We start from the raw sequence: 23,569 nt of genomic DNA on the forward strand, positions 1-23,569 counted from the left end.
TGTTTGAGTCGCATGTTAGGATGTCAGCTGACATCCCGGAAGTAGCCCAAATAATAACTGCCGCTTCACCTCTCTCCACAATATTTACTTTTACTGTTAATTTAACATCGTTATTTAAGCCGCTATTATGGAGGGTGCACTGGAACAGCATCTTGATGATACGTACGTTAAAAAAAATTATCGTTCTTTACCAATCATATATAGCCTTTTTATTTTGTGTGTTACTTTACCAATCTGTGTTTTCTTACACTAGGATGAAAAATCCTGCCATTGTTGGGGTTTTGTGCACAGACGCTCAAGGCCATAATCTAGGATGTAAGTCTCGTTTGTCTCGTTCATCCACTGGGTCTTGATGACAGTAACGACTGTATTTGCGTAGTTTATTTATTTTTTCAGCAACCTCAACAACAATCATTTTAGGTTAATATAAGTGTACAAGTGAAGGTAGTTGGGCCAGTAGAAAATTACTTAAGTCGTGAATGTTGTTCAGTTTACTTTCATAAAATTGGCGACATTATTACTATTTAAAATTGACAACTTTAACTGACAACTCATCATTTCTAAAACTAAAATTATTAAAAACCTATGAGTTAATTGAAATAATAAATAAAGTATTAAAAATTAAACTGAATGAAAATAAGAAATGTTGCTTAGGAAAACTTAATTAAATTTAAATTGAAGTAGCCTACTAAAAACTAAAATAAAACAATTCTAAATTGTAATATAAAAAAATAAAATAAAAATGACTAAATATAAAACTACAAAATGTTAGTAACAAAAAAAATATTTATAAAAATGAAAGCTAATTCAAAATATTAATAAAAATATAATAGTAAAATAATTCTGCTTTACATTATTAAAAAAAATTTGTTTTCACTAATAGATGAAGGGTAATACAATATGGAAGCTTGTTTCCGCCATAGAATAAACAAATAAAAAAGGTAATTGTGAATTTTTGTCTCACAATTCTGATTTTTTTTCTTTTCATAAAAGTATTAATTTCTCTATCTTTTTAAAATCTTACCCACAAATGTTTGAGTAGTATCATTGTTTCCACAAAAATGTTAAGCAGCAAAAACTGTTTACAACATTAATAATAAGAAACATTTCTTGATCATTAAATCTTAGAATGATTTTTGAAGGATCATGTGACACTGAATGAGTAATGATGCAGAAAATTCAGCTTTGCCATTACAGGAATAAGTAAAACATTTTTATTTTTTTTATGTATTAAAATAGAAAACAATTAATTTAAATTGTAGCCTAATTGTATTACTGTTTTAACTGTATTTTTTATTAAATAAATGCAGCATTGATGAGCATAAGAGACTTGATTCAAAAACATAATTTTTTTTTAATGTTTCAAAACTGAAATACACTTTATTATCCCTCAGGGGAAATTTGTCTTGGACTCAAGGTGTGTTTACATTGACAATAAATTGGGTTCATAAACAATAAATGCAACAATACATAATAACAATTCATAATAATAAAAGTGCAATGCCTCGGCTAAAATTTGATGTGCTTCCCTAAGAACTGATTGTTTATACAATGACTCAAGTCCTTTTTCCCTATAGTCTTCATCGCTATTTTTACCAGGCGAGCAAGCTTAGACTTTGCTTGAGCCGTACGGTGACCAAACCATACCATAATGCCATATCTAATTATGCTCTCTATAACTGCCCGATAAAATAAACACATAATTTTCTGGTCCTCTCCATAAATCCTAAATCTGCACTGAAAATATAATCTGCTGCACACAGGAGCAAAATAGAGTTAAACCATTAAACATATTGTTTAATAAAATATAGGGTTATAGACTTGTGCTTTTATATGGGTTTTCTTGAATGTTTGAAATCTTTTCCATTACTCACCATAATATGAGAACGACTTATGTACTGTAACTGTAAGCTTCTTTAATGTTTTAATCTCTAGGCCGTGGCTCTCTCTCTGATGAACATGGAGGAATTGTGTCTGTACTGGCCAAGCAAGCTGCTTCTCTAACCAAAGACCCCACTGACTTCCCTACTGTGTGCCTGGAGTCTGACTGTGGGTAAGACGCTTCTTGATTAAGCTTCATTTTGATAGAGAACAAAGAACAACAAAACAAACTCCAGATCTTAAAGGCTTAGTATCCTCATCCTAAATTTATTATAAAGAGACTTATAATAATACATTTTGCAGCTGCTTTTTAAGTATTAATTGGGGAATGATTGTAATTCTGTTATTGCAGGAACATTTTGGTGAGAACACATGGAACAATCACACTGGCCGTGCATAAGATGGCATCATGAATTCTGTTTGTATGTGATTGTCAGATATTGAATGTGTGCAGTGTTTTTAAACACCATTACTTTGAGTTTGAAAATCTTTAAAAGTCTAGGCCTATTGTCAGCAACATAGAAGCTTAATGATTGACTGAGATCAAGTCTTCCTTCATATCAAAAACCATCAGATGTTTGTTGTCCGTGGTTAATCACTAATTTCTTTTCCAATATTTGTATTTTCTTATAACCATAAACCACAGTTCAAATGTGTTTACTGCTTTTTTGCTCAAACAATATTGTTTCCAGTTAATAAATTGTGTTATTTAAGGAAACTTGTTCTGACTGTCTAATTGCACATAAGTACTAATAGTTGAAGTACCATAGTGTGTCAGAAGGGGACAGTAGTTGTAACACATAATCAAATCAGAGCAAAAGTGTTTTCATTCTGAGCTGCTGTTTATATTATAAAAGTTAAGACAGGTGAGGTGTTTTTTAATCTGTAATGATCAATAAGTAATTATTTCTTAAACAGAGACATGTAAGCTGAGAAAACCTTTTGAAAAGAGGCAACTATAATTATAACTATTGTTTTTTAGGAATAACAGAAATACATTATCCCTATCCCTTTTTTCTTTTCTTTATGTTTGCTTGGATTTTACTGGTTTATGCATATGGAGAATGCAGAGAATTCATTAGTTTTATTTTTTGTCATGCTCACTCTCCAGTAAAACATGTGAGGGGAAAAAAATGAGGTATCTGAAGATTGCTGAATTTTTTATCAGTCACTCTGGCCTGTCATGAAGCGTTCCTTCTGAATGCATGTGATGACTGGTGAACCAGACTTTTATTTGCCAAGTTTGCAGTTAATATGATGATATGCAATAGGTATATAAAGAAAGCAGTGTTAGGGGGTAACGGTTTAGGACCCAAGGACCAGATGTTTGAAAGAAGTCAGAATTATAATAAATTGAAGAAAAGTTTTACTGAAGATAGTTTGCAGTTTCATCAGCAGAAGTCAGCTTCAAGACTCACACATGAGTTCGTAGGACGCCCCGTTTACAGTTACAAAGATCACAGCAGTTATTTACACCAAAGACTAAACTACATCCTTGCTTCAGGTTGCAGTTTCTGATCAGCTAAGAAATAGATAAACATTAATTTTCCACACATATACAGTACAGACAGACTGAAGCATATCTCCATCGATTATACAGCTGACACTCTGAAGCTGAAGTTAGGCACGTCGTGGCCTTCCAGGTCTCAGATTTGGGTTGCTGGGCGCCAGCATGTCCAGAACAACTACTCAGTCTTTTTGGTTACAGGTTAAGGAACCACTGGCATTATTGGAGATTGACTAACACACACACACTGACACACAGCTTTTCCAAGGTTGGATTTGGCCAGGCTCTAACTATAAACAGGAGAGTCATCTCAAAACATCAAGATAATGCATTATTTCTCTCAGGGAGAGCTACACTTTAGTCTAACTGGAAAGTAAGGTTTTAACAAAGAGATGGTCCCTTAAACTATAGACTTCTTTGACCCCTGTGACCATAGTTGTCAGAGTACCCTAGAAAAATAGATGTATGTATTGACACATGTTGAAGACCTTTCTCAAACAAAACATCTTTCCATATTTCATTTCTGGAAGCCGGGCTAAATGAGCAAGCACTGTTACTGCATTCATATCAAATACAGACATTAGAGAATACATGAAAAGAACATGTCAGTGATCACACTGGTAACTTCTATAACAAAGTCAAATCTCAGAAGCTTAGAGAAGTCATTCAACTCTATTGAAAAATATTGATTAATACCTTGATTATAATCACTCATTACATATGCATTGAAGCAGCAGTGGATTCCAATCCACCCCCTTCAGTAGCATGAATGCTAAGAATCAAGGTATAGTTTTTTTCCCATTCTTTGACGTACTGTATCTGTAATGTATTATTTGTAATGTTTAGTAGATGTTCTGAATGTCTAACTTTCAGAGCACAAAAACAGCACTGACAACAGAACACAATGTAATCATCATCTTAGCATGTAAACATAACATAATTCCATGACTATTAAGAGAAAAACACAGTTGAAAGAAATGCATTGGATTTTTTTGTATATAGCCATATACAACCAAAAGGACATATTATATTATCTGAATTGCAGCTCCAAATAGTTTGACAATTTCGGGGTAAACTAAACATTGCAGAAGGTTTGTGTGTGTTTAAGTCAGCAGATAAATATTCTCTAAGTACATTTGTATGGTTATTATAACATTTCAGAATACATGTGTATTTATGGAAGGTTTGTCATTGTGCCATAATGAGACCTGACTAAAGGAGGACACATGGCAATGTTTACCTGCTGCAGTATTAAAATATCTAGATCATTCAGGACAGTCTGTCATTCATTACTGTCTATTTACCTGTGTTCTAACAGCCTCAAATATTAACCTGCCTTCAACCAACCTTCTAAGGGCCTGAGCATCTCACTTTACTGCATTTAGGGTTTTTCCACGCATGGTGATACCTATGCATTCATAATTTGCCCCTGAAGCTGTCACAGTGTAGTGACCTCTTTCAAATAGGCACTGTCCAGGAAAGCCAATGAAATTAGTTCCACTTCGATGCTTGGCTACTAGGTTCCGGTCACATGGTCATTAAATGCACTGGGGCAGTATTTGGCTCTGCACAGCCTGAGCGCATTGCATCCGATCTGTGCCGGTCCAAGGGGTCAGATGTGACCCTAGAGATACTCAGAGACTAGGGCCAAACTTTCAGAAAGTAAGATAAATCCAGCACAGGGGGTCCAGCCATGTTCAGGGATGATTCTGAGAAGATATACCAGCACATAGGAGGAGCTGTAACCGGGAAATCCACGGATGTTGCCCGCAGCGCAACTGCAGATGCGCGCATTAGGAAACGTCTACACAAATTAAGTCTTAACAAGTGAAATCTGGAATAAACTGACTGATATCGTTTCGGGAAATATGGTAAGTCCTTATTTTTTGTCGCCAACCATATGTTTCCATTTATAAAATGGTCCTTGACAATTCACAGAATAAATTGTTCGGTTGCAGACACAAGTTATAGCCTATAACAAGTGTTTCTATAGTTTCTCTTTTTAAGTGTCTCTCTCACGAGTCATTTTAATAGCGAATGTTTTTTTCTTTTTGTTTTTTTATGGATTTCTGTGTCCAGTAAGTCATAAAATAAAGTAGGCTAGCCTATTTGATGCTTTACTTGAAAAAAAGTATAATTTTATTTACTTTTCGAATTTGTTTACCTTTAAAATGAATAGTTGAATCATTGTAATCTAGCAAATGTGTGTTTTCGCGGTTTTGTTAATTATTTAATTTATTTGAAAAATTTGGTAGGCAACATACTCGTGTAAAACGGCAGGTAACCTATTTGGGATTAACTTTTTGTGTGTGTTACGCTACTTCACTTATACAGTAAAGTATAACCCGACATGTTTTATCAGAACATGAATCATTGATAGTACAATGCCGAAGGTTTAATGACATTGTTTTTTCATCGACTGTTATCGATAGGTGTAAAGTACTGCACTCCAGTAGCGCGCACTCACATGAACGCCGCTGGGCTCGCGCGAACCACACACGAGCGCTATGCGGCTGCGGACAGCGCGCGACAGCATCAGCTTGGGCGTTTGGGGTAAGTGCATACGTGCAATACCCTCGTGATTTTCCCCAATGTTTTGTGGCATGGTATAGGATTATAAACTAAGCTTTTTCAGACGTTTAACTATACAACCTCACTTAGTCGTCGTCGATGTAGTTGTTGGTGTTTGAGGATGATCACGTTGTAGACATGTGGGATGTCCTGAACAGTGCGTTCCCAATGTGCATCTTTGAAGGGTGCAAAACATTTGTTTAAATAAAAGTTAGGAGTCACGTGGCCAGTTTTCATAAATGGCAATGGCAGTGCATTAATAAAGTAAACTAGAAGAGAGATGTTGTATCATAATATATATCCAAAGTTAGAATATGCTCTGTTAATCTTACTCAATCTTACCAAACCTACTATTATGTTTTACATTGTTATAAGTTGTGTATGTTTTGTAGAATCTAAATGTTTGATGTGAAGACACTGGTAGAGCCAATGTGTGGAAATGTACTTCTGTGAATATGTGTTTAGAAAACATACAGAAAATCAATGGAGAGGTCAAAGGATTTCCTTCGCCTAGCTGTAATGTCACAATGACAAGATAACATTAGCAGATTCATCCAATGAGTGAGATTTATAGATTTAAATGCAATTCTTACTTGAATTAAGGTGATATAACTAATTAAAAAGGACCAACCCCCTGCAAAAATCCAAAACAAGAAAAACTGCTGCACAATCACAGGGGTGTAAAGTTCTTCACAGGTATGCCTACAACCGACAATTTTGTAAAAAAAAAAAAGAATTGCGCCAAAAGCAGTATACTCTTGACTTTTCACCTCAAAAGTCACCGCAGTTATGAAGGCTTGTGATCCCCAAGTCAGACTAGACTGATTTCTAACAATGAATGTAGGATTATCTGCGTCATGTGTCTTGACAGAAATCATGAAAATTGTGAAAAATAATTATTTTAAGTATGCGCACAGTCGCACACCTTGAACACCCAATGATTAAAGATTCTTGTGTGGGGAAGATCCAAAACACAGCAAGTTATAACAGATTTTGTGTAACAGGTTTGTCAAATACGGGATCTACTAGTTGAGCTTCATGCAGAAGATGACACATAAATAAGGCCCTTCATTTTCAAGTGCTACAACTATGCTTCCAAAAGAGCAACACTGGTGAGTCTGCAATTCCATTGTCCTTTTATTTAATCATCATGGCTCTAACATTATTGATCGATTTTGTGAATTTTATATTATTGTCATAATCCACAACTCTGCTTTTCCATGTTAGTGACTCTAAAATTGAAAATGTCATATTTAGGATGTTAAAATGTTTTGTTTAGTTTCTGCTCTTAGTTCACTTTAAAATGAAAATTCTGTCATCATTTACTCTCCCTCAAGTAGTTTAAAACCTGTATGAATTTCTTTCTACTGCTGAACACAAAAGAAGATATTTTAAAGAATATCAGTAGCCAAACAGTTGATGGACCCCATTGACTTTCATAATATTTTTTTTTCCTACTATGGAAGTCAATGGGGTCCGTCAACTGTCTGGTTACCGGCATTCTTCAAAATATCTTCCTTTGTGTTCAGCCGAGAAAGACAGGTTTGAAACAGGTTTGAGAAGAGTAAATGATAACAGAATTTGGATCAACTATTCCTTTAAGACTTGAGAATGCCTAATGGACGGCCCTTTTCCTCTATGTGCATTTTCCACTAATGTTGCTCACTCAATTGCTGCCTAGGGCAATTACCAAAAATGCAATTTGTGGATTTTTAAGAGGCTTTTGAGTGAGAATGAGAGTGAGGAACAGGGTGGATCGTAGTCTGCTGCAGTACCTAACCAATATAACTTCCTGCACTTTCCCTTGAACCGAGGCATTTACACTTGTGATCTTACATACATGCATGCAAGCACACACACACATGGAGACACACTCCGGGGTGGCCCGCGGTAAGCACATGGAAGGAAATGTTTTCACTTACAACACACTGGCCCAATTCATTGCTCTGTAATCCTCTAAGCAGTTTCTGCATGCTTTGGCCTCTCCACATCTTCTCTTGAAGGAACAGCCAACTACTTGAACGAGACAAACCACATATTTTCTTGACACAGTTGTGTTTTCATCAGTGAAACACTGAATTTCCAGAACTGTTTTTGTCTTTAAAAGTTCTACACACTTAACAGCATACACACTTCAAGATAATCAGGCCGATTTTGTGCTCAATTCTCCTCTTCCGAAAATCCTTGGTAAAATTCAGATTATCTTGATGGCTCTACATATTATTTTTTATCAGATTTCCCTGTGGTGTGATGTGTGTTAATGACCGCAAGAGATTTTGTGAGATTTTTCCATGTCCACAGTCGGGACTCTGGTTTTTTGTTTGTGAATGGAATCTGTTAGTGTGTGGTGTGCTGTCTTGGTCACATTACGGCACTCCACACACTATGGGAACAAAACCGTTAAATGTATGAATTTTTTTTATTGTCATGTTTGTGGTCTCTCACAATTTTTTTATTTTTTTATCTTAGTGTGGGCCAGTCTTTAGATAAAGGGATAGTTCATTCAACAAAGAACATGTTCTTGTCATTTACTTCAAAAGGAGATGTTTATAGCAGAATGCTCTTTTCATACAATGAAAGTGAATGATGACCATGACTTCAGTTAATAAAGCATTACATTTTAGTCTATTTCTCATGCAAAGCTATCGAATCGTTAATTAAAAAATATATATATAATCATATCATCATATGGACTACTTCTGTGAGGCTTTGATGGTGTTTTTTTGTGCTTTTTGGAGCTTGGAGATTGAACTATACCTTTAAGATAAAAAAATATATAATTCTATACAGATGTTGTGTGTACGGTAAATATGCACACATACATTTTAAAATCAGCAAATTTCCTCATGTTCCTGCTTCAGCTGGAACCACCTGTGGTGCTGACTTTGATTGCTCTGTATTTATAGTTGAGCAAACATTTATCTCTGTGAAATATTTCAAAGGATCCACCACCTCCGCACAGGGACTCGCAGTTTGGTTAACTTTATGCCAGGTGTTTGTTTGAACGAACCCGTTACCCTTTGACCGTTCTTTCGCTCAGTCTCTCTGTGTCATTTTGAACACTACTAGACACACATTGTATTCAGCTGTATCAGCTGTAAATAAAGAGGTCTCAGGCCTGGATCCAAAACGCCTCACCTCATACTGATCACCAGATTAAACCAGTGGCATCCTCATGTTTACTCAAATTTTAACCACTCTAAACAGAGCATGGTACTACTGATGTCATCATAATCTACTACCCCCTGGAACAGAAAATATTTAAATAACCTAAAATCACACCACATTATGCTGGCGATACTGTTTTTAGGTCCAGTGCAAAAGAGATAGAAAAATCAAAAATGACTATCTTTGGTACATTTGTCTTTGTTTTCATTGAACCTATTGATGTAAATTACCTAATGTGTTCACGGAAGCCCTTTTTTTGTATGTTTCAGAAAATAAACAGTAGCCTACAATATTTAGCCTCGTTCAGACTGTCAGTTCAAATCTGATCTCTATGTCCGTTTGGAATCCGATCACCTTTAGCAAGTGTAAACGCGAGAAATCACATTAAATCCGTTTTGAGCCACAATCCTATTCAAATCGCATTTCTAGAAGTCTGTTTCAGTCTGATCGCTCTAATCAGATTTTGCGTGGTTTACGTAGCTTTCTCGAGTCACTGAGAACATGCCAGACGTTGTTATAGGAAACATGCTAAAGGTCGCTGTGTTGTTAAAAAGTGCCAGTCAAGCAGAAAATTACAATAGCCTTTAAATGAAGACATGTTTTGAGACCGGTGGAGACAACAGCATGGAATAAAGCTGCGCATACCAGCAGCCACCTATGTTTCTGCCGCTGCCTCAGAAGAGGTAGTCCAGCGCGGTGGCTACATATTGTCATGTTGTAAATAAGACAACATCTTTTTGTGAACCCTTCCACGTTGCTGTTGAATTGAAAACAAAATTTAACATGTCTCCATTATATTGTAATTTTCTGCTCGACCGGCACTTTGCAACAACACAACCTTGTTTCTGCAGCGACTTTCAGCACATTTACTATAACAATGTCTGACATGTTTACGTTTTAAATGGAAAGAAATTGACATAAACTAACTACGTGAAATCTGATTAGAGCGCTCAGACTGAAACGGATTTCCAGAAATGCATTTTGTATAGGATTTCAAACCACAAGAATGTTGCTCAAAAATGGATTAGTACATGTTTTTTATACCGCGTTCACATTTGCTAAATGTGACCGGATTCCAGTCGGATATGCACAAAAATCAGATTTGGACTGACAGTCTGAACGAGGCTTTAGATCACATTCCAATCAGATCCACATATAATTGGAATTGGACTGACACTGTGAACAGTCTACATGGTCTCATGATACTGATGAAACTTTATCTCTTACTAGTGGATGTATTGTATTACGGCCTGGTTTCACAGACATGGTTTAGATTAAGCCAGGATTAAACCTTAGTTCAATTAGGGCATTTAAGTAGCTATTATAAATATGCTTTGGAACAAAACATTACTGATGTGCTTCTTGAGACAAAACAATGGCACTGGCATATCTTAAGATATCTCAGTGCAAGTTGCTTTCAGGTAAAACAGCTCAGACATGCATTTTAGTCTGGACTAGGCTTAAGCCTTGTCTGTGAGACCAGGGGTAAGTGTATTAAATGTATTAAGTGGATGTGATAATGTTCTAGTGATGGCAAGGCTGCCAAAACCTCCTGCAATGAAGAAAAAGCCAAGACCATGAAGAATGAAAAGAATGAGGTTGTGTATGTGGACCCACCAGATGGCGGTTGGGGTTGGATGGTGGTTCTGCATTGTTTTCTGGTATGTCATGAATGACACCTTTGATTTAGAGCATCTTTGTTATGATAGAACTGGAATTTTTTTTGTAATGAGCTAAAATCTTCTGGTGTCTTTTCAGGTGAACGTGTTGGTGATGGGTACATTGAAGAGCTTTGGTATCTTCTTTGTGGCACTGCAGGATGAGTTTGGAGGCTCGTCTGAGAGCATCAGCTGGATTGGATCTATAATGTCCAGTCTCAGGCTCTCCGGAGGTACGGTCACCATAGCAACCTTTGAACCAAAGGGTTAATATGACAGATCATGAACTTTGTTTGTGACCCGTTAGGTCCGTTGGCCTCGGTGGCCTGTGCCAAGCTGGGGAACAGGATTACCTCCATAGCGGGGGCGCTTTTAGTCAGCGCCGGCTTTCTCTCCAGCATATTTGCCACCAGCGTGATCTACCTTTATATTAGCATGGGGTTAGTTGTTGGTGAGTATTTTGTTATGTTTTGTTTTATAAATCAAAGTTAAATATTGGAGGGTTATCATGCAATAAGTCAACTACAAAACTTTGATTTTTCCAGGTCTCGGGTTTGCTCTTCTTTATCAGGCCACATCTGTTGTAACAGTGACCTATTTCCGAAAGAGACTGGCAACTGCATATTCTATTGGACGCTCTGGCATGGGACTGACCTTTGCCCTCGCTCCTTTCACTCAGCTGCTTTTGGATCAGTATGCTTGGCAGGGTAATTGGCTTTCGGCTGCATTATTATAAAAATTGTTATGTAATGGATTTTTTTCAGGATTCTTTGAGGAGACTTTGAAAGTTTGAAGAACTGCATTTATTTGAATTAGACATTTTGTGTAACAATATAAATCGTGAGCTTAGAATTATAAGGTTCTATCTCCGTTTAGGGTAGTTTTTAAAAGTTTTTACATCCCAGCTGGCAATGGAGAGATGGAACCTTTTTTATTTTATTAATAACTACTAACAAAATATTTATTTACAAAAATAACACCACACAGGCATTAATAAACACCTAATGGATCAGATTATGTCAAAAACTCAATTTCGACCAAAAGTGTAGATAGAACCTTATAATTCTAAGCTCACGAAATGTCTTTACTGTAATTTTGGAGTAATTTAACAAATCCTTGCTTAATAAAAGTGTAAATTCCTTTCAATGAACAAATAAATCGTATTATTTATACTGACTGTTTTTTGTTCTGTCTTTAGGAGCTCTGTTGATTTTGGGAGGTTTGATGCTGAACCTTGTGGCTTCTGGGATGCTTTTGCGGCCCATTAACGTTAGACCTCCAGCTTCACCCATGTCAAACTCCACCCTTCATCAGGCTGGGTCAGAGAAAGATCCTCTTAAGAACAATATGAATGGCAACACGCCTGTGTCCAATGGCACTTCCAAAATGGACAGCTCATCCACCAATCACAGGGACACACTTATAATAGAGAACCCAGCTCATGAGCAGAACACTCTTCCACATCCGGAACTCAAAAAATCCATCCAGAATGGTGTGAACGGAACGGATGGCAGCCAAGTTAAAACGTCCCCTGAGATGAATGGGGTTTCCCCTGTGGATGCGTTACTTGAGAACAGCAAAACAGAAACTCTTCCTGAAACCCCCCAAAAAGTGCTGGACTTCTCGCTGTTGAAGAACCCTTTCTTTTGCATCTACACCTGGTCGCTAGTCTTCAGTCAGCTGGCTTATTTTATCCCTTACTTCCATTTGTCTGCAAGGGCCCGGAACCTGGGCATCGACCCCATGGATGCTTCCTTCATCATCTCTGTGGCTGGTGAGTCAAATTACCTTTGACCAACCTACAGTATGTAACACTAGAGTTTTGTTTTCCCACTGTCATCTATTTTAAGTATAAAGTTCTTTTTACAGAATTAATTTTGCATTAGCAGGGGAAAATATAGACAAAGGTTACATGAAGATTCTAATTACAAAGTTTAGTTTTAGTTTTAGTTTATTTATATAGCACAATAAAACAACAGTCGCTGACCATTGTGCTGTATAAAAAATTTAAAAACAACACCAATCAAAACAATAAAATAAAATTACATACAAAGACATTTTATATACAGAAAACAAGCTCAGAAAGACTCACATATAATAAGCCTTCTGTAAAAGGTAGGTTTTATATAATATATAGAGTGGTTAAAACATGTGTCATGTGTGACAGTGTCACAAGTTTAGTTTTAAACAGAAATTCTGTAGCGATTACCCTAATAGATAACAGAAGGCTATTCCACAATTTGGGGCCGACTATGGCAAAAGCCCGGTCTCCCTTTCTAAGTTACCTTTCTAACTCTCTTTCTAAGTTACCTTTCTAACTCTCTTTCTAAGTTACCTAACTTTCAAAGTTACCTATTGCATAAAAAAGTCCTCTAAGTCAGCATGTTTGCTATTGCTGTTCTCTGGCTGCAACAGTTCAATTGTACACTAATAATGTGTTACAGTAGAAGAAATCAATAGGACGTAAGCACTGCTGAGCTGTGCTGTGGAAAATTGAAAGACCCTGTAATGTCAGTGCTAGTGAACCGCGTGTCATTAGCGGTGCCAGAGAACAGATTTTTTTTCTGGCTTCATCAGTGCTGTGTTTCTGGAAAGCCATAAAGCCGTACCTGAGAGATGCACTAAGGCCATTGTGCTTTGCAACAAGATGTGCTCCCATATGGGTTTCAAAGGGTTGATGCAAACGCAGCCAACTTCACATTAATTATTTGTGAGCAGTTTAAAATCTGCAGTGTTATGCAATGAGTTCTCTTACATAAATAATGAACTTTGGCCCAGTGGCTAAAACCAGAGGGCTTGTAAGTGCCCTGTCAAAAATGCCGTAGTGAATGAAAATTTACTCAAATGAGTTTACTCAAACATGCGTTTTTCAATTTACATTTCTTTACCAAAAGATAGTAGTAACGAATACTACCCCACCCCCCACGCCCACCAACATGTTTTCAGGACATGTAGTACTCTAAACATGCAACACCTTCTTAATTATCTATATTTTTAATGCAATACACACCCTGATGAAGGCTCTCTTTTCACAATGTCTGTTGTCGTTTTTAACGTGCCAGGCCCTATTTTAATTTTAAATAAAATTCTGACCGATGTGATAAGCTGTTGGTTATTTTCATGTTATAACCAAATGACCATTGACCAGTAATAAAATTATTAACTATTTTGTGAAAATAAATTAAGAATAAAATGCAATCGTGTATCCCTACTTTATAGTAAGCCAAAAAGTCACTTTTCAGAGTCTCGCCTAAAATGTATGAATGTCTCTAATAATATGACAAAATATCAAACCAAATATAATTTATTTTAAATACTTCAAAAGCACAATTTTTTTAATTTTAAATGAATAAAACACTGCAAAAATGGCTCAAAGGGAAAAGTTTAGCATCACTTATTCACAGATGCCATTTCTTTTATTTTTAAGTGTCCAAATACTTTTTGAAGCCACTGTCTTTAATGCATTTTTGCCATTTTCTGTTTTGCCTGATTTAGGCTGTCATTAAAAACTGCTTCCAGAAAAAAATTGCTAGTAAGTTTCACAAATAATTACAAAGAAACGGCAAGTAACACATTAACACAACATGAAATTTGGAAGTAGAAACACTGAAACAGCATTTTCTTGTAAAATGTAGTCAAATAATCTTTGTTTTTGAAAAAAATTTTTTTACAGAGTACTCTACCGTTTAGTGAATGAATTTGATACGTTTATTTTGTAATCCAGCATTAGAGTCTGATAGCCTCACCCCCTCCGCTATGGAACTTGAGAGAATATAGTATCCAACATTTCACACTTAGTTTTTTCGGTTAATTAAGTGCTGAGTATTTAAAGTGCACTTTTTCTTTTTGGAATTTTCAGTGTGAATGTGCTACTCGCGTATTCCAAACGTCTCATATCCCCCACCCCCTCCCACCTGCACTTTGCAGTTTTCACATCAGGCAGGGTGTGCAGGGAACTAAAGCTCACCTCCTCGCGGCAGGTCACACACAGTCGGCGAGTTGAGGGAAGTCGCTAAGCAACAGCCCAAGTAGCTGACGCGAAGCTTGGTAGTTCTGTGCCCAGTTCTGAAGTGCCTGACATTGTGTGGCTTGCCACCGAGGCAGCAATGCGGACAAAAGAGAGCGAGGAGACGAGCCAAACACGTTTTGTGTTTTAATGAGCTAGTAGCGATCGGACATGCATTTGGACTCTCTGTACCTCAGTGAGGGCCTATTGTCCGCCTTTGATGTAGTGGGGACATTGCATTCGTCCAGTCCTTTTGTGTCCACTGGGTGAAGTACACAAAGACACAAACACCTGTCACATGCCCGATTACCCTGGTGAAAGTCCCCCTATACACTACAGAGTTTTGTGGACTAGGCTCCTCCATATAAAGGCAGTTTGCTACTTTCTGTCACTGAGATTTTGTATTAAAGTTTCATTGTACAAAGCATGACAGGAACAGCTGTGAAACTCAATGGCCCTGCTGGGATTTAAACACACAAACAACGCACAAAATGTCTTCGGGTCCAAGCGGGGCACACCAGGATATCACCTTTAGTGGCGCACCGAGGACACGCAAACATTGAGCAGCTGTTTTGTTTTATGTCTGGCCAGCAATAAATGACCCCACATGTGCATGAACTGCAGCATCAGCTCAAGCCGTCAGTTCTACATGAGCTGGGCTGTGTTTCCCAAAAGTATCTTTAGCTTAAGTTGATCTTAGAGACCATTGGTGGCAATTGTTCTAAGATCAACTTACTGTAGGCTCACGATGCTTTTGGGAAACAGCCCTGGTCAGTATGGTTGATCATGCCAACACCTCTGTTTTTTTGTGTAAACATTTCGTTCCTTAAGAGATTATGAATGAATTACAGGATAAATATGATCCAACGTATGGGGCATATGTGCATTTTTTTATACATCCAATAAACTGCGGCAGCCTGCAGGTCAGCAGTGAGTGTCACACTCTGGATCTGTTGCGTATGTATGAATCTGCAATAGTGCTGCATCAGGTCTTTTCCTAGAATGTTCAATAAAGCTCTGCAGCACACGGACACGCAATCACAACTGCGGCTCAGAGAACAGCATATACAAACCAGCACTGAACGCTTTGTACAGGACGCCACAAAATAACTGAGCTGTTATCATTACTTCTGTTCTTCTGTCACTCTTTGAAATGAAAAATAGATTCCGCCAGAGGCTAAAAGCAATTAACTGACAGCAGGGCCGTGCACATGCATGTGTTGAAACTGAAAAAGGGGACCCCTCTCCCTTTTTTTTCTTCTTTTTTTTTTATATTAAAATTATTTATTAAGCCTACATAAAAGGGAAAAAATGGTCACATGTTCATCACAAATTCAATAACACAAAATAATAGTCTCAAAAGCTTCAGATTTATTCACTATTAATAACAACCATAATAATAATATAGATATACAGGTTTTCAGGGCTTCTTTAGCCCTAAAAAAAACATGTTTTACTGTAGACGAGCGGAGAGTATAGAATACATTCAAAAATTAACTAGATAGCGAATACATGCATATGAACAGCCTTGAATTAACCATAATTTAATATTATTACCATAACATTATTAAATGTTAATAAATTAAGTGTATCAGCAATCATAAATCAAAGAAGAAATTTCTTAAAAATATATGTTACCAGCGAATGTGTGCAAATGTGCATTTTGTCCGTCATTAAAACGGCGCCGGCGGCATCACATTACATTTTCATCAACAGGTTACAAACTATAGTTTGTTGTAGCTATATGGGCGCTGTTTTTACTGTTGTAAAATACATTTGGCCAAAATCTATAAAAGAAGAAATGCTATACTGTATGCACAGTAGCCTAAGTGTAGGCTATGTATTGGCTATGACTAGATGGCAAATGCTAGACCTCTCTCTCAGGTCCCACATCTCAGTCAGACATCAAATAAATATAATATGAGCCTTTATAGACATAGTGTTTAGTACTTATTCAAACAACAAGATCTTTGTTTACCCTTGTAAAAATTCGTTCAGCTGCTGTCTGCTGTGCGGCTGCTGCGGGACTTCAGTTAATTCAGTCAAGATAGAGGGGGCGGAGTTATCAGGCTTACTGACAGTTTGAGGATCGAAAAGGATTTACACAAGTGCTTTTTAAGAACTTTCATTGGCTAAATATTTGTAACTTCCCGCATCTACTACCTGCGCAGATATCGACGGCACAACTGGGTTGTAGGCCTAGGTTCCCAGGTTGAGCTCACAAATGGGTTGACATTTGTATGATGTGTTGCGCGAGTTGGATGGGTTTCATACAAGATCTGGCAACTGGACAACCTTGGAATAATATATTGATGTGATTATTCATATAACGACTTTTGGGCCATACAAATAAGGAGAGTTTCACGGGAGAAATAACAAAATGGGAGGGGGGCGGGAGATGGGGGTGAAATACGGGAGACTCCCGGGGAAATGAAGTGTTGACTGGTATGCTTCAGAGTGTAAGGGCAAAAAGAGCATGTTCTCTGCACGGGTTGAGCCCTACCTGTGCACGTGTCTGACTGACAGTATGCTAAGAACTCTTTTTCATCATTTCTTGTTAGATCAGTTTGGGATGGGAACATTTTTTTTTTTTTTTTTTTAAGAAGTCTCTTATGATCACAAGGCTGCATTTATTTGATGATCAAAAATACAGTGAAAACAGAAATATTGTGAAATATTAATATAAATTGTTTTCTATTTTAACATATTTTAAAATGTAATTTTAAACAGTAACACAGTATTACTGTGATGGCAAAGCAAAATTTTCATCGGCCATTAGTTAGCCTTCGTTCTCACATGATCCTTCAGAAATCATTCTATGCGGATTTGATGCCCAAGAAACTGTGATACTTTTTTTCAGGATTTTTTGATGAATAGAAAGTTCAAAAGAACAGCATTTATTTAAAATAATATAGTATATAGAAATATTCTGTAATGTTATAAAAGTTTTTACTGTCACTATTGATCAATGTAATGCATCCTTGATTCTCACAAATGGAAAGGATTGAATGAATGACTTGAAATATATACAATGCCGGAACTTTGTATTTTGAGCACTTCTTGCATTGTTTTTGTCTCTTCATGATGACTTGCAAAATGTAGTCTTCATTTGTAAGTCTCTTTGGACAAAGGCGTCTGCTAAATGACTAAATGTAAATGTATATACACAAGTCATTTAGATACTAGGCTAAGTGTGAGCCCTCATTTGTATACTGAAAAGAGGTCAAACAGGTTTGGAACAACATGAGAGTGAGGTAATAATATAAGATACCAATCTGCAGTGATCGGCATTTAAAACTGATGATGGTTGACCAAATTCTGATTTATTCAAAGGAGAAAATCTTTTCATTTTAGCATAACTTTAAAACTCACTCATTAATGTGTTGCCATCTGCTAGTGGCTTAATATAATACTTCAATACTGTATAAGCATGAAACCTTTTCTGTCTCACAGGTATAACAGAGACGGTGTCCCAACTTGCATCTGGTTGGGTGACAGACAGGAATCTAGTTCACAAATATCACTACCATAAGGCCTACCTGATCCTGTGTGGTGTGGTCAATCTTCTCTCCCCTCTGGCCACCTCATACATCTTGCTCATGGTCTACGCTATCTTCTTTGCCATCTTTTGTGGGGGGTACATGGCCCTACTACTTCCTGTGCTGGTGAGTACTGGCAGACTGAGTATAAACTGTATAAACTGATTAGTTATGATATGGACATTACAGTTTTTGACAATCGCTAGGACCCATTTCTCAATACTTGGGTCATTTTTATTTCAAAACTCTTCACCAGTGAACACAACAGCAGTCTATGTGGGATAAACTGTGGATCATTTGTCATTGCTTTGGAACAAAATGCATTCAATGATGACATCTTTCAAATTTCATGAATTGTTCTCTCACTCCGACACAAACACCTCCAACTCTATTTACATACAGGTTAATGTTTAAATACTTTTACAGGCTAATGTTTAAATACTTTTCTTAAAAACTGTTGAACTTAAGTTAACATTATACAAAAATGAGTAAGACTGCAATTTTCTACATTTCTACAGTACTACCATATTCAAGTAAATTCGGAATCTAAAAAATTAAATACTATCAAAACAATTAGATGTAGCTGAACACCTACAAAGGTGTTAGTCTTTCGATTTCATTACAATCTATACAAAATGGGACTCCTTCGGAATAATTTTGAACTGGCATTTTGTATAGATAGTAATGAAATTGAAAGACTAACACCTGTGTATGTGTTCTGCTACATCTAATTGTTTTGATAGTATTTTTCAATTTTTTAGATTCTGAATTTATTTAAATATGTTATTACTGTAGAAATGTAGCAAATTGCTGTCTTATTCATTTTTGTAATATGTAAGGTTTTGAACTTAAGTTGAACAGTTTTGAAAAGAGTATGTAAGTGCAAATTGTTCTGTAGGTACATAGAGTTTTGGTGGTGTTTCGGTGGTGTTTCTGTCTTAAAGTGAGAAAATAATTTATGTAAACTGACTGGCAGGGTTTGACGACATCCTAGTACTGAGAGCTGCTTCCTTCACTTTTATTAAATGTGCTCATGAAAAGGTTTCCGTACCTTTCTAAGTATTGAGACATTGAGTTCTTGAGCTGTAATACTGTGCAGGGCAGTGTAAGGAGAGAGGGATAGATTGACAGTCAGCACTGCAGTGCACCCGTTCCTCTGGAAGGAATCTTAGGTTTTACCTTTCAAATATTTTTACAACCTATGGAAACACTCTCAGTGAATCAGAAAAAGACCCTGGCGGAAAACAGTCTTTTGCCAACATGCACGGACATTAAATAAGTATTGTTTGTTGAATTTAAAAAGTAGTTATGTTGAAAATTGCTTTGAACAGAAAAAGTGAACTCCCTGAACCTCAAGAAAAAAAGAAAAAGAAAATACCATTGGTGTCAACACAACGTCATTACTTGCTCAATCGTGATATGCAAATCAGCTGTTCTATTATGACTGATGAGTAAAAGTGAAAGAATTTCTTCCATCACAGAAATGTTTCATACTGCGTGGTGCTAGAATTTTTTTAAAACTTCCATTCAAAAGTTAAGGGTCTGCAAAAGATTTTTATTAAGCAAATATGCATTAAACTGGTCAAAGGTGCAAAGAGTTTTTATACTGTTAACACAAAAATTATATATATATATATATATATATATATATATATATATATATATATATATATATATATATATATATATATATATATATGTATGTATGTATATATATATATATAAAATGCTGTCCTTTTGAACTTTCTAATCATTAAAAGTCCTGGAATTTTTTTTGTATCTATTAAACAATATTAAGCAGAATAACTGAAACATTCATTTTAATATAAAGCATCATTTTAGATAAATAATTATACATTTTGGGGGAAAAGAAGTGTATTTATAAATATAAGAATATGGGATTTACTGTGCTTTTTAAACTTTGTCTATTTTTCATATCAAAGAGTTTGCTAACTAAAGCTCCATTTCTTCTAGCCTAGTCAGAGAAGTCATAATCTGTCATGTGTCATAAATATCATTCATATTCCTGTGTGCGTTTTCCAGGTGGACTTGGTGGGTTCTGAAAAGCTGAACAACTCGATGGGGTTCTCAATGTTCTTTGTGGGGCTTGGCTGTCTCACAGGTCCTCCTCTTGCAGGTATGTGGAGTTTGAATGAGCTCCATGACTAGATCACACAAGCATCAATAGTTAAAACAGTCTTGATGTCTCACAAAAACAACCTGCAGCTTTGGAAAGTCTTGGCCAGTCTTTATAATGTGTAAGGCAAGGCTGCTTCTGTGTGTGTGGCTTGAGGTACACTGCGGTCATTTAGTTTCATATTCCAATTTAAGTGGGTTACAGATGGGAGTCATGTTAACCCATCTAAAAATAGGATGACCTGTCTGGTTAGATTGAAATGACTTTTGGCACATTTTCATCATAATGTAATGCTGAACAAATACCTTTAGGCTACTTTCAGGATTATAGAACATATATTTATTTGTTTTATTTGCTGCTATTTATTAGCAATATTCAGTAATAAATCCCAATACAGAATCTCCTTATGTTGAACAGCTGTAAAGCGAAGGGACAATTCTTGGAAATACAAGTCTTGCAGAGGGGCCTCTTTAGGAAGGCGAGTATAGACCTTGCCCTGAACTCGTTAAAGTTATGCTAACATGAACCATCTTGTCAGGGCCCCCTTCCACAATCCCTCCGCCTACCAAAAATAATGAGCAGCCAGGGAAGCAAAACTGATTTTATTATCCTACCCAAGGCCTTTCCGGACTTGACCCGCTTTTGCTTGCGTGGCGAAAACAAGCCGTCGTTTTAAAAGCGTATCCAGTCAGAAAACAGGTGTGGGAGATTCTGGGCTGGAAAGTGAAGAAAGTTTTCTCCATCTGTCCATCATCTTAAGTGTTAGGTTACTGACTGTTCGCAAATGTATCTTGCAAGGGAAAGTAAAAAAATGAAACCTAAAGTGTTTTTTCCTTGTTTTCTTAATTGACTTCTAAGGAAAACATTCCTTCTGCCAACAGTTGAATATATGTCTAACGCATTGCGTTTTTCCTGAAGGCTTCCTGTACGACTACACACAGACCTACGACTGCTCCTTCTACCTGGCAGGTTCGTGTTACCTGTTATCATCAGTTTCTCTTTTTCTCGAGCCTCTGGCGAGACGCTGGCAAGCCCGAAAGAAACGGCTGGAGACGAGGAGTGAAGAATTGATGTGGAATAATGGCTGTTTCTGCCCGGCGCCTCAGAGGAATGGTGTTGTATAATAAAGGAAATAAACTCAAAGCCATTTTACTTTCCACCATGTCATGTGGTTCTGATCGGAAGAGGACCTGACCTGAACATTTGGCGGGACCACAGTGTGGCAAGCAAATTAATGTTCATTTGAATATAGAGACCAATAAATGAATGCTTGAGGACACTACAATGCAAACTATTTTGTTAGTGGGTGAATGAGAATGGATTTTGTTGAATTGGTTTGATATATAAACAAATAATACGTTTCCCTCACCGCAATCTTTAATGACAATCAAATCAGCACAAGAACAAAATGAAGAGTCTTCATCACCACATAAGCATTTATTTTCCAGCACATTATTAATCAGGATCTTCCTTCACTAGAAAGTTACTCAAAAGCTTCCACTGACATGCTTGTAAATTTGTGTATCACATGACACATTTTACTCACTTAGGCAAATAAACTAGAACTAAAATAAGGGTATTTTGTCAGATGGAGATGGGTCTATGCAATAAGCCTAAGACGGCTGCTTCTTCTGAGAGTCCCCATTTTGAGCCTTTAATGCCTGTTCATGTCTGTTGATGTGTATCAGTTGCTATGAAGCTGTGAAAATGACTACATAATGGCACAATGACTGAAAACAACATAGATTTAGTTTTGCCTTCAGTGCCCCAACTGTAATACATTTGGGGGCAGAATATTCCAGACATGGACTTTTCTTCTCACTGGTGCCAAATCAGTCACACTGTCATTCACTACTGACAACAACCAAGAGATTTGCTGGAACAAGTGAATATTCTTCTGATGCTAATGAGCCAAGTGTTGAAAGAATTAGGTCATTTGGCTTTTGGGTTCATATGTACCTGTACAAGAGGCCCAGATGGTGAGCCTTTAAGTGGAGAGTTTCTCAAAAGTGCAAATCCTTTATACTTATTGTCATTTTTTATTTTGTGTCATGTTTATCGCCACTATTTGCCTTTGTACACAATGACTGTGCTAAATATCATGTAATGAGAGCCAAAGATGCAATAGAAATATAATTTATCAATCTATGCCTTTGAACATGTCCTTTGTTTATAGAAATACAATCTAGTTTCAGTTCTCTCAAGAAGTTCTGCGTGAGCTTTTGCCCTCTAGAGGCACTAATGATGTATTGCTACTGGAATGTTGTATCTATTAACAGGCAATCCATGTTCTGGAATGTCTAGTTCTTTCCTTTCATCAGCAAGTAAATACAAACAGTATTTCCTAACCAGAATGAGCAAGACACGCACAACTGTGACCATTTAACAAATAAGCACATCACAAATATAAGAACAGTATGCCACACTCTGGCCACTAATTAAATTTTTTATTTTTTTGCAGAAAGCATTTCTTTATCACTCTTAATTGTTTAATGAAGTTAAGTTTCTTTGGAGAAATGGGTTAGAAAAGTTTTGGTAATGTTGTATACATTGTTTGTTAACTCAAAAACTAGCCTTAAAGACAGTTAAAGGTATAGTTCACCCAACAATGAAAATTCTGTCATCATTTATTCAACCTCAAGTTGTTCCAAACCTGTACGAGTTTCTTTCTTCTGTTGAACACAAAGATATTTTGAAGAATGTTTTTACCAAACAGTTGATGGACCCCATTGACTTACATAGTAAAGAAATAAAATAAAATAAAACTATGGAAGCCAATGGGGACCAGAAACCTACATTTTTCAAAATGTCTTTGGGTGAGTACATCAGGGTGAGTAAATGATGACAGAATTTTCATTTTTGGGTGAATAAGGGGACACAATAACAATATTATTGTCAATGACAGACTTCAGTAATTCTGTACTGTTAATGATTTTGTAATTGTGTGGAAATGTGATAGCATTATGCTGGTATTGGGGTTATTAACAAAGTTTTTTTTTCTTTTTTACTGTTTCTGAAGGTTTTGAATAATTATTGTTGACAATGCTCACAGCTGTAAAGATTTACATGACTGCAATTAAAGCCCGCAGTAAATTTGACAAA

At 36.5% G+C, this 23,569-nt stretch overlaps 2 protein-coding genes across 3 annotated transcripts; both read left to right on the forward strand.

Moving 5' to 3' along the window:
• Nucleotides 1-6: 6 nt before the first annotated feature.
• lamtor5 (late endosomal/lysosomal adaptor, MAPK and MTOR activator 5) lies at nt 7-2,599 on the forward strand. Its single transcript, XM_082189384.1, has 4 exons — nt 7-162; nt 254-315; nt 1,936-2,053; nt 2,234-2,599. Exons 1-4 carry the CDS (start codon nt 128-130, stop codon nt 2,292-2,294), a joined length of 276 nt encoding a protein of 91 aa, XP_082045510.1. The 5' UTR covers nt 7-127; the 3' UTR covers nt 2,295-2,599.
• Nucleotides 2,600-4,755: 2,156 nt separating this feature from the next.
• slc16a4 (solute carrier family 16 member 4) lies at nt 4,756-23,569 on the forward strand. Of its 2 annotated transcripts, XM_082189307.1 has the most exons (11): nt 4,756-5,259; nt 5,821-5,941; nt 6,964-7,071; nt 10,656-10,788; nt 10,886-11,018; nt 11,093-11,236; nt 11,331-11,492; nt 11,984-12,559; nt 18,245-18,456; nt 20,374-20,467; nt 21,386-23,569. In XM_082189307.1, the coding sequence occupies exons 3-11, from the start codon at nt 7,049-7,051 to the stop codon at nt 21,589-21,591; spliced, it is 1,683 nt and encodes a 560-aa protein (XP_082045433.1). In that variant the 5' UTR covers nt 4,756-5,259; nt 5,821-5,941; nt 6,964-7,048; the 3' UTR covers nt 21,592-23,569. The 2 variants fall into 2 exon arrangements, with proteins under 2 accessions (XP_082045433.1, XP_082045434.1); XM_082189308.1 differs by lacking the exon at nt 5,821-5,941.

This window comes from Leuciscus leuciscus (assembly GCF_965113295.1).
Source record: "Leuciscus leuciscus genome assembly, chromosome: 13".
In the NCBI taxonomy this organism is placed as follows: Eukaryota; Metazoa; Chordata; class Actinopteri; order Cypriniformes; family Leuciscidae; genus Leuciscus; species Leuciscus leuciscus.

What these genes read in the sequence shown, in the direction of transcription:
- lamtor5 (XM_082189384.1), top strand. Translation starts at nt 128, where the DNA reads ATGGAGGGTGCACTGGAACAGCATCTTGATGATAC. An exon ending in GAACAGCATCTTGATGATAC is followed by an intron (nt 163 to 253) that starts GTACGTTAAAAA and finishes TTCTTACACTAG; the next exon opens with GATGAAAAATCCTGCCATTG. An exon ending in TGCCTGGAGTCTGACTGTGG is followed by an intron (nt 2,054 to 2,233) that starts GTAAGACGCTTC and finishes CTGTTATTGCAG; the next exon opens with GAACATTTTGGTGAGAACAC.
- slc16a4 (XM_082189307.1), top strand. Translation starts at nt 7,049, where the DNA reads ATGCTTCCAAAAGAGCAACACTG. An exon ending in CAGTCTCAGGCTCTCCGGAG is followed by an intron (nt 11,019 to 11,092) that starts GTACGGTCACCA and finishes GTGACCCGTTAG; the next exon opens with GTCCGTTGGCCTCGGTGGCC. An exon ending in GGATCAGTATGCTTGGCAGG is followed by an intron (nt 11,493 to 11,983) that starts GTAATTGGCTTT and finishes TTCTGTCTTTAG; the next exon opens with GAGCTCTGTTGATTTTGGGA.